This window comes from Notechis scutatus, chromosome 3, assembly GCF_049901735.1.
Source record: "Notechis scutatus isolate UNSWTSFEM ecotype Mainland chromosome 3, rNotScu1.2, whole genome shotgun sequence".
NCBI lineage: Eukaryota > Metazoa > Chordata > Lepidosauria > Squamata > Elapidae > Notechis > Notechis scutatus.
In genome coordinates, this window is record NC_142011.1 from 208,543,057 (window position 1) to 208,554,497 (window position 11,441).

Genomic DNA, 11,441 nt, shown 5'->3' on the forward strand with positions numbered 1-11,441 from the left:
TCTATCTCTATACCTATCTATCTCTATCTCTATCTATCTGTCTCTATCTATCTATCTATCTATCTATCTATCTATCTATCTCTATCTCTATACCTATCTATCTATCTATCTCTATCTATCTCTATACCTATCTATCTCTATCTCTATCTATCTATCTATCTCTATCTATCTCTATACCTATCTATCTCTATCTATCTATCTATCTATCTATCTATCTATCTATCTATCTATCTCTATCTATCTATCTATCTATCTATCTATCTCTATCTATCTATCTATCTATCTATCTATCTATCTATCTATCTATCTATCTATCTATCTCTATACCTATCTATCTCTATCTATCTCTGTCTCTATCTATCTATCTATCTCTATCTATCTCTCTGTCTCTATCTATCTATCTATCTATCTATCTATCTATCTCTGTATATCTATCTATCTATCTATCTATCTATCTATCTATCTATCTATCTATCTATCTATCTATATATCTCTATCTATCTTCTATACCTATCTATCTATCTATCTCTATCTATCTATCTATCTATCTATCTATCTATCTATCTATCTATCTATCTATCTATCTATCTATCTATCTCTATCTCTATCTATCTCTATCTATCTCTATCTATCTATCTGATATAAATAATAGATGACAGATAGATGATAGACAATCTATCCTATCCTATCTATCTATCCATCCATCCATCCATCTATCAAATGATAGAAGATAGATAGACAGATTAACAATCTATCTATCTATCTATCCTATCTCTCTCTCTAGCTAGCATCCATATTGATCTATCCATCCATCCATCCATCCATCCATCCATATTTCTTCATCCCTTTTAGAGGTGGCTTCCCTGCTTTCTTACAGAGGTTTCGTTACCCAGCTAGCCAATCTCAACAGTGGGTCCTGGGTGCTCTCTGAGTTTGGTTGTTTTCTTGCAGACGTTTCATGACCCAACTAGGTAACATCATCAGTCTTAAAAGGGAGTGCGCTGTGAGTTAATTTTGTGAGTTTGCTTGCAAGCGAATGTTATGTGACAGACTCAGGTAGCCGATGCGAGAAAGATAGATCTCTGAGTGATTCTGTGATTCTGTGTGCAACTCAATCTACCTGCCAGCTTTGCCTGATTTTGGGTAAAAGTTGCTCTTTTTTTATAAAAAAATCAATATTTACATATTTATAGTATTTACATACAAGCCATGCCCAGCCAGTCACATGACCACCAAGCCACACCCACAAATTAGGCCACATCCAAAGAACCAGTTGTTAAGAAATTTGAATCCCATCCCTACGTGTCTGTGTGTGTGTGTGTGTGTGTGTGTGTGTGAGAGAGAGAGAGAGAGAGAGAGAGAAATTAGATCAGATCTCTCTCTCTCTCTCTCTCTCTCACCAATGTCAGCAAGCCACCGTCAGTCAAAATTCATATTAGTGGTCCACAGGATTTAAAATTATGAGTTTCCATATGCCCAGAAGTTTTGGAGAAACATTAAAAATTGGAGTCTAAACATAACTAAACAAGATGTAAAACTTGAACCTGAAACCTTCTTGCTGGGTATGATAGATTTAAAAATAGGAAAAAAAATATCAATATTTAATCTTGCACATTATTAACGGCAGCCAGAATAAGCTATGCACAAAATTGGAAACTGTCTACTGTCCCTTCAGAGGAGATGGTCATTAAAAAAAAAATCACAAGTGTGCAGAGATGGATAGCCTAACTAAATTATTAAAAAAACAACAAAGATAGTGGCTATTATAAAATTTGGAATTGTTGGTATGAATGGTTAAAGAAAAAGCAATATTTGACAACTGGATAAGTTATGAAATGATGGAAGACGTGCGTTTAATCATAAAGTATTCTGTGAAATTAAAACATTAAAAGAACGAGGAAAGTATTGTAACAAGGCAGATCATGTCAATGTTAGGGGGTGAAAAAAAAATGTAACCAATGCTCAATACCTGCTGCAAAATGTATATATGTATATATATATATTTATATATTTGTATGTTTTTAAATGTTTTAAATGTATGAATCTCAAATAAACTTTATTTTATATTTAAAATAAAAAAATATATAATTATGAGTTTGGACTAATTCTCCTGGAGAATTAGATGCTTTGCTGGAGAAGATCCCAGAAAGTGAATTTTGACTTTCCCCCCCCTTTTTTTTTGCTTTGAACGAATCCCCTTGACCAGGGGGGTTAAAATAAAGCAATGGATTTAAAAGAATGTGAGCGAGATTAAACGGAGTTAAATATTAAACAAAAAGCAGGCCTTGTGACTTCGCTTTGTGCTAAGTAACCTTGGTGGAGGGAAGCACACGCTCCCTTTGGTTTGAATGTGCGATTCCATGCTCTGCTTTGGCTGGAAAAATATATATTATTTTCTGGACCCTCGCTTCCTTCTTGTCCAGCTCCACATCACTTCCTATCTCCACATCTCCACACCCATTTCCTCCTCGCTTTCCTGCTCCCACATCCTGTTTATGGCTTCTTGGGGGGGATACCCAGTCAATGACCCAGTCACCTTCCTGACGTTTTGGCTTTTTTCCTATTTTGTTCCGAAGCCTTTTGGTTTGGAGCAGGGATGTGGGTATCTAACCTTGGCAACTTTTAAGACCTGTGGACTTCAACTCCCAGAATTCAGATAATCAGAGTTGGGAGGGACCTTGTAGGCCATCTAGTCCAACCCCCCGCCCAAGCGGGAGACCCTACACCATTTCTGACAGAGGGCAGTCCAGCCTCTTCTTGAAAGCCTCCAGGGATGAAGCTCCCACAACTTCCGAAGGCAACTTCTGTTCCATGGGTTGATTGTTCTCACTGTCAGAAAGTTTCTCCTTATTTCCAGGTTGAATCTCTCCTTGTTCCTGCATCAGGAATGGCCGACTCAAAGAAGGGCTAAGAGGGGGCCAAATTTAGAGTCCCTGTAAACGCTAGAAGAGAATATTTATAGCTCAGAGTTGAACTGTGGGGTCCTTGGTACTATCGGAGCAGGGCTGTTTTCTTGCAGACGTTTCACGACCCAACGAGGTAACATCATCAGTTCTCGAAGGAAGTGGGTTTCTTTCTCTGTTTATATGTCTTATCTTCTATATATATAAAAGCGAAATGCCCCTCACGCATCATCACAAAATCTCCAGAACCGTAAAGCCTACAAACTTGAAATTGGGCCTGTATGTTCCTCTTGGCTTCTAGGGACTCACTAAGAAAGGATTTTTCAAAATGACCCTCAGAGTATTTATTATTATTATTATTATTATTATTATTATTATTATTATTATTATTATTATTATTATTATTATTATTATTATTATTATTATTATTATTTCCCCTTCCCCACCTGAAAAGAAATCTCTTCCAAATGCAAAACACAAGCAGAGGAGTTGCAGCTTCAGTTTCAGAGCCCCAAGCAGCTTTAGTACAGAACAGTTGAGCTAAGCCACGCCCAGGCTCCTTGCTGTCTCCTTCTTGCTCACACAAGCAAATACTCTTTCGGTTTCCAAACAGCCCTCCACTCTCTCACACACGGACAGGACGTCAGCCAGATGAATACGATGCTGGGAGGCAGAGGCAGATTTTTTTTTCCTCCTTGTTTTCCTTCCCAAAAACTAAGCCCGGCCACATAGTTTTGTAGCGAAGCACCTGGGGATCCAGCTGTTATATAAATGTCTTGCACTGTCACTATTGGTGGAAGTGTTCGTGGTAGTTCCTTCACTAGGTTGTGGTTGACTGTTTAACACCGGACCAACAATTGGAGCAAAAAAACAATTTAATCAAAGAACTGCTAAGAAGAAAGCAGAATTCCAACAGTGGCAAGACAAGCCACTTGTAAATAAACCCTGTTTCTTTCTAGCACTGCTTATGTTACCTAGTTTGGTAATGAAACGTCTCCAAGAAAACCACCAGGCTCTGAGAGCACCAAGTACCTCATATACCCCCTCCTCCCCACAAAAAAACCCCCTTTAGTACTGATGATGTTACCTAGTAGGGTTATGAGACATCTGCAAACAAAACAACCAAGCTCGGAGAACACCAAGAACCCCACAGCCCTCCTCTTCTTCTTTTCTTCTTCCTCCTCTTTATCCTTCTCCTCTTCTTCCTCTTCTTTCCTCCTTCCTCCCCTCCTTCCTCCTCCTCCCCAAACCCCACTCCCCTCTAGCACTGATGATGTTACATAGTAGGGTCATGAGACGTCTGAAAGTAAACCACCAAGGACCCCACAGTCCTCCCCACTCCTCTTCCCCACAAACCCCCACTGCCTTCTAGCCTTGATGGTGTTCCCTATTTGGGTCATGAAACACCTGCACACAACACACATACGTACACCCTTAAGTGCTCTGTGTGACTCTCTGATGAAATTACCTAGTTTGGTAATGAAAGGTCTGCAAGAAAAAGATCAAGCTCAGAGAGCACTAAGGACCCCATAGTCCTCCCTCTCTCTCTTCCTCCTCCTCCTCCTCCTCTCTAAAAACTCTCCTCTCTTCTAGCACTGAGAATGTTATCTAGTTGGGTCATGAAATGTCTGCAAGCAGAAAACCAAGTTCAAAGGGCAGTAAACACCCCACGTGTCCCCCCCCCCCCCCCCCCCCCCCCCTCCTCCTCCTCCTCCTCCTCCTCCTCCTCCTCTCCACAAGCCCCACTCCCTTCTAGCACTGATGATGCTACCTAGTTGGGTCATGAAACATCTGCAAGAAAACCACCAGGCTCAGAGACCACCAAAGCCCTACAGTCATCCTCCTCCTCCTCCTCTCTACCATCTCCACCCCTTCTAGCGCTGATGATGTTACCTACTTGGGTCGTGAAACATCTGCCAGAGAACCACCAAGCTCAGGGGGCCACAAGGACGCCCCGCTACAGAAACCACCACAAAGCTAACCTCCCCCAGAATCCCTCAAGCTCCATCTGACCAAGCGAAGGACAGTCAGCCTGTCCAGATTCTCGTAACTCAAGGGACTAAGAGTAAAGCTTCTGCTAGGAACTATTCGCTGTGGCTGCTTGTGCCGAACGCTCCCCTCTCAAGGGCATAAAAAAAGGAAAGGGCACCAAAAAAAAGCCCCCGCGGTTCCTCCACGGAAGCCTCCACGCTCCTTCCAAGAGAAAACGGTCCTCATCTACTCACCTGCCTTCTCTGGACCGGTCCATGGAGTCGAACTGCTTCCTCAGCCATCTGAAGGAGGAGAAAAGTACTTTTAGAAAGGGGTACGTACAGTAGGCAGAATGACAGAAGAGTTGGAAGGGGCCTTAGAGGTCTTCTAGCCCACCCCACCACCCCCGCTCAAGCATTTCAGACAAATGCCTATCCAGTCCCTTCTTAAAAACTCCAGGGATGGAGCACCTACAACTTCTAGTGGCAAGCCGTTCCACTGGATAATTGTCCTCCCCGTCAAGAAGTTTCTCCTCAATTCCTTAAAAACTCCTCAAGTTTCTCCTCCCCGGCTGGGGAATTCTGGGAGTTGAAGTCCACTAGGCTTCAAGTGGCCGAGGTTGGAGACCCCTGCTTTGGAGGATAGTTTGATCCCCCCTCATCTCTGTGGCAACCCCTCAAAGATCGGAACACTGCTATCGTCATTAAACTAGATATACCCAGGTCCTGCAGCAGTTCTGGGCCTCCGTGAGTCCTGTTTACCGGGCCGTTTTTGGCCACTGTGTGGAGGCCTCCTTCACAGATGTGCGGTAGGCCCAAAACGGGCTGAAAAACAGGCCGTGCAGAGCCCCAAAAGTGGAACTCACGGAGGCCAAAAACCGGAGTGCGTCTTATGGTCAGGTGTGTCTTGTGGAGCGAAAAATACGGTGGTTTCCATCCAATGCTTCTTGGGTTGCCTTCTGCAGGCATGATATTCCCCTCTGAAAAAAAAATCGGGGCTGGCCAAGAGACCCCTCACCGCGCGCCAAGAAATCGCTGCCCAGCTCCCTTTTCCTGCCGCTCAGCGGCCTCCGCTCTCACCGCCCGCCGCTCTCACCGCCCGCCCGGGCTCCGCTCGCGGCGATTCCCAAAAAAATCGGAATTCCAATTTTAATCGGAAGAATATCATGTCTGCTTCTGATGCTTTGGAGAATGGGTTGACCTGGGGGGTGAGGTGGGGAATTCAGCCGGTTTGCACCGGTTTGGGCGAACCGGATGTTGAAGTTACATCTGGTTTGCCGAACCGGTATTTATTGTGGTTCGCCGGCAGCAGGTGCGGGCGGCTGAGGCCTGGGAGAGCGAGGACTCGGGTGAGGGGCCTGCGTGTGATGCAGGGATGGGGCCAGGACCATCAGGGAGTGGAGTGCTGCCTTCGGAGATCGTGGAGGCTGGCAGCAGTGAGGAAGAGTCCCCCGAGGAGCCTGTGCTCAGTGCAGGGCTGCTTGAAGGGAAGAGCAGCTGCAGCAGCACAGGCAGACTCGGGAGTAAGGCTGCAAGGTGATGGCCTCTCCCTTAAGGGATAAAAGCCAGCCCTTGGAGGTGGGATTCTTTGCAGGAAGCAAAGAAGTTCTTGCCTTTCAAGCCTTGTGGAAGTTCGGACCTCTTAGTTTGTGTTTGAAGACTATTTGTTTGAAATATTTCTTGGCAATTTAATCTAGTGCTTTAGGCAGCCTTGCACCACCTTGGCAAGGCTCGTTCTTATCAAAGACAATTAGTTTTCATAGCGTTTTTACTGTGAATGAATAGAATTCACAGAGAAGCATGAAAAAAAGGTTTTGCTTTTTTTCTCTGTTCGGTGTTCGTTTGCTTGGAACAAGGTTTGGGTCAGAACAGTATTTGAACCGACCGGCTAGCCCCACCCACCCCACCGCCTTTCCTCCCGTGGCCCATTTTGGATGCAGGTAAGTGCAGGGTCCACGCAGAGGCTCTGGGAGGAGGGAATACGGGTCTTCCAGAAGTTCCAGAAGTCCGGAAACGGGCCTGTTTCGAGCTTCTGGAGGCCCTCCGGAGCTGAGGGGAGGCCATTTTCGCCATCCCAGAAGCCCAAGGGAAGCCGGAAAATGGTCCTTGCGGAGTTTCAGTAGGCCACGCTCTCCACGGCCATGGCCCACCCAGCAACTGGGCAGCGAATAGGTTGCTGGGATTTTGGAATCCCACCCCTGGGTTAACCCGCCCTTCTTTGGACTAGAACACTGGTTGCCAACTGGGTGGGCCGGGGACCACTGGTGGTCCGTGAGAAAGTTTTGGTGGTCCGCACAGAAATGTCCCCCCACCCCAAAAAAAACAATTAATCCAGGCTGCACAGGAACACAAGACTTGTGTTGCTTACATTGTGAACAACACGAGGTAGGGCGGAGAGGTGGGGACTCGCGCCCCGCGCCTGGCCTGGCCACCGGGCTGCTTCTTTCTTCTACTTTTGGCTGCATGCAAGGAAAGCAGCAAAAGTCTTTCTTTCTCTCCCCGAAACTCCGCCAGAACTGAGTCTTTGGGACCCTGCAAGGCCTCCTGCTCCAAGAGGCTGCGCCAGCAAAGACTCATTTCTGGCAGAGTTTGGGGGAGAGAAAGAAAGACTTCTGCGGCTTCTGCTGCTTTCCTTGCATGAAGCCAAAAGTCTCTCTCTCTCTTTCCCCTTGAGAATGGAGCTGGAGACGGTATCCTGCCATCCCAAATAAAGAACGATCGATCGGTAGGAAAACGGGTCGGGGGATTTTCCTGCAGACTTTTTTAGGGGATTTTCCCAGGGTCTCTGGTCCGCGGGATTTAAAATTAGAAGTTTGGTGGTCCCTGAGGTCCAAGAGGTTGGCGACCCCCTGGACTAGAAGACCTCCCGCTCTATTCTGATTGAAAGGATTGACCCATTCCTCTCTGGAAAACTTTATGAGGAGGAGCATCTAGACTGCTCTTTGGGCTCGGGACCCGTGTGGACACACTCCATCTTAAGCTGGGGCAAGGATGACGGAAGACAAGCCGGAGACTTTTAATCCATTCCAGGGGAGCCCCTTTCCAAGAAAGTCCCCAACGGTAGTGGGATCGTTCACCCCAAATTTGGTGACACTTCCCCTCCCCCACTGGCCCATACCTTTCAGTCTGCAGAGGAGTCGGGGATCGCTGCGTATCTCTCACCAGCCAGTTCAGCCCGGCCACCCAGAGGGTCACCTCATCCTCGCCGAAAGCTAAAGGAGACAAGATCACAGAAAGAGACGAAGGACAATCAATGGAGGGGTGGACTTATCCCGGAGCTCCTGGCTGAAAGGAAAGGCTGCCTGAGCCCCGGTGGCGCTGTGGTTAGAGTGCGGTACTGCAGGCTACTTCTGCTAATTGCCAGCTGCCGGCCTTTTGGAAGTTCAAATCTCACCAGGTTCAAGGTCGACTCAGCCTTCCATCCTTCCGAGGTGGGTCAAATGAGGACCCAGATTGTTGGGAGCAAGAGGCTGACTCTGTAAACCGCTTTGAGAGGGCCGTAAAAGCACTGTGAAGTGGTATATAAGTCTAAAGGCTATTGCTAAGTGGGAAGGAAGGAAGGAAGGAAGGAAGGAAGGAAGGAAGGAAGGAAGGAAGGAAGGAAGGAAGGAAGGAAGGAAGGAAGGAAGGAAGGAAGGAAGGAAGGAAGGAAGGAAGGAAGGAAGAAAGAAGGAAGGAGAATGAATATTGGAGGGAGGGATGGGAAGAGAGAAAGAGAGGGAGGGAGGGAGAGAGTTGGAAGGAAAGAAAGAAGATAGAGGGAGGAATGGGAAGAGAGAAAGAGGGATGGAGAATAGGAATGAAAGGAAGGAAGGAAGATGGATGAATATGGGAGGGAGGGAGGGATGGGAAGTGAGAAAGAGAGGGAGGGAGAGTAGGAGGGAAGGGGAGGCAGGGAGGGAGAGAGGGAGGGAGGGAGGGAGGGAGGGAGGGAGGGAGGGAGGAGGGAGGGAGGAAGGAAGGAAGGAAGGAAGGAAGGAAGGAAGGAAGGAAGGAAGGAAGGAAGGAAGGAGAATGAATATTGGAGGGAGGGATGGGAAGAGAGAAAGAGAGGGAGGGAGGGAGGGAGAGTTGGAAGGAAGGAAAGAAGATAGAGGGAGGAATGGGAAGAGAGAAAGAGGGATGGAGAATAGGAATGAAAGGAAGGAAGGAAGATGGATGAATATGGGAGGGAGGGATGGGAAGTGAGAAAGAGAGGAAGGGAGAGTAGGAGGGAAGGGGAGGCAGGGAGGGAGAGAGGGAGGGAGGGAGGGAGGGAGGGAGGGAGGGAGGGAGGAAGGAAGGAAGGAAGGAAGGAAGGAAGGAAGGAAGGAAGGAAGGAAGGAAGGAAGGAGAATGAATATTGGAGGGAGGGATGGGAAGAGAGAAAGAGAGGGAGGGAGGGAGAGTTGGAAGGAAGGAAAGAAGATAGAGGGAGGAATGGGAAGAGAGAAAGAGGGATGGAGAATAGGAATGAAAGGAAGGAAGGAAGATGGATGAATATGGGAGGGAGGGAGGGATGGGAAGTGAGAAAGAGAGGGAGGGAGAGTAGGAGGGAAGGGGAGGCAGGGAGGGAGAGAGGGAGGGAGGGAGGGAGGGAGGGAGGGAGGAAGGAAGGAAGGAAGGAAGGAAGGAAGGAAGGAAGGAAGGAAGGAAGGAAGGAAGGAAGGAAGGAGAATGAATATTGGAGGGAGGGATGGGAAGAGAGAAAGAGAGGGGAGGGAGGGAGAGTTGGAAGGAAGGAAAAGAAGATAGAGGGAGGAATGGGAAGAGAGAAAGAGGGATGGAGAATAGGAATGAAAGGAAGGAAGGAAGATGGATGAATATGGGAGGGAGGGATGGGAAGTGAGAAAGAGAGGGAGGGAGAGTAGGAGGGAGGCAGGGAGGGAGAGAGGGAGGGAGGGAGGGAGGGAGGGAGGGAGGGAGGGAGGAAGGAAGGAAGGAAGGAAGGAAGGAAGGAAGGAAGGAAGGAAGGAAGGAAGGAAGGAGAATGAATATTGGAGGGAGGGATGGGAAGACAGAAAGAGAGGGAGGGAGGGAGAGTTGGAAGGAAGGAAAGAAGATAGAGGGAGGAATGGGAAGAGAGAAAGAGGGATGGAGAATAGGAATGAAAGGAAGGAAGGAAGATGTATGAATATGGGAAGGAGGGAGGGATGGGAAGTGAGAAAGAGAGGGAGGGAGAGTAGGAGGGAAGGGGAGGCAAGGAGGGAGAGAGGGAGGAAGGGAGGAAGGGAGGAAGGGAGGGAGGGAGGGAGGGCATGGTATGGTGCAGTGGTTAGAATGCAGTAATGCAGGCTAATTCTGCTGAAGGCCAGGAGTTCAATCCTGACTGGATCCGGGTTGACTCAGCCGTCCATCCTTCCGAAGTCAGTAAAATGAGGACCCAGATTGTTGGGGGACAAGAGGCTGACTCTCTAAAACCGCTTAGAGGGGACTATAAAGCACTGTAAAGCAGTATATAAGTCTAAGGGCTATTGCTATCTCAGAAGCTTCACCTTGGCCCAAGCTTAAGACCTTGTTCCTCCCATTCAATATCCACTTGCATGCCTAGCTTCACGTAACGAGCTAAATTATAACCCTAGTTGACCTAATCCCATTCCTACATTCAGGGGTCCTGAGATGTCCCAACAAATAGACCATATGATGTTAAGCCATCAGGGGTCCCGCCCGGTTCCGATAAGAGACGGACCCACATCCTGTTTCAGCCAACAGTCTAGCACAGGGGTCCCCAAACTTAGCAACTTTAAGACGGGTGGACTTCAACTCCCAGAATTCTCCAGCCAGAAAGAACTCCGATTCTGCCTTAAAAACAATGCTTTAAAACTGCATTCAGGTACACCACACCCCTCTCTCTCTCTCTCTGTTGTGTTAGTCATGGGAAGTTTATTTGTGTTGGCTAAAAGCCACCCACACGGAGGGCCTTGCCAAGGACGGATTCGAGAGCCAAAAGCAAACCAGACGAAGAACCGCCAAGTCGAAAGTGTTGAGATTAAACCGATCAATTTTTTAAAAAAAGCAAAACAAACCCGCCAATGAAATCGCCTTTCCTAAAATATCTGGAACAAATAAACAGAATTAAATCCGTTTGGATTACAGGTAGTCCTTGATTTATGACGACAACGGAGCCCGACGTTTCCCTTGCTAAACGAAACAGCCGGCTGAGTGAATTTTGACCCATTCTGTGACCTTTCTGGGCCCGTTGTTAAGTGAACCACTGCAGCTATTAACGTTAGTCACACAGTTGTGGTGTGAATCCGGGTTCCCCGTTGACTTTGCTTATCAGGTCACAAAAGACCCTGGGACACTGCGACCGTCATAAATATGAGTCAGTTGCCAAGCTTCTGAATTTTGATCATGATTGTAAGTATGAAAAAACACTCATAAATCACTATTTTCAGTGCTGTTATCATTATCTGTCCTTAAATTAAATCCAAGTAAGGTCCCTGTAAAAGATTTGCACGTCTCCTAGCTAGTTCTGACCAAGAAAGATGTCTTGTCTTCTCCTTCTCCTGAAAAGGCATCTGTTCTGTTGGGATTCTGCCCCATAAGTCAATGATTTGTCTAGGAATAAGAGAGGCTTATTCCCAAT

At 47.0% G+C, this 11,441-nt stretch overlaps 1 protein-coding gene across 1 annotated transcript in view; it reads right to left on the reverse strand.

Moving 5' to 3' along the window:
- Positions 1-11,441, reverse strand: part of LOC113431952 (1-phosphatidylinositol 4,5-bisphosphate phosphodiesterase gamma-1-like) — an 87,632-nt gene that overhangs the window by 47,457 nt on the left and 28,734 nt on the right. Inside the window, exons 4-5 of the mRNA XM_087960090.1 lie at positions 7,992-8,085; positions 5,129-5,176 (exon numbers count right to left, since the gene is read on the reverse strand). Of these exons, the coding sequence (XP_087816216.1) occupies positions 5,129-5,176; positions 7,992-8,085 (142 nt within the window). The remainder of the gene's footprint in view (positions 1-5,128; positions 5,177-7,991; positions 8,086-11,441) is intronic.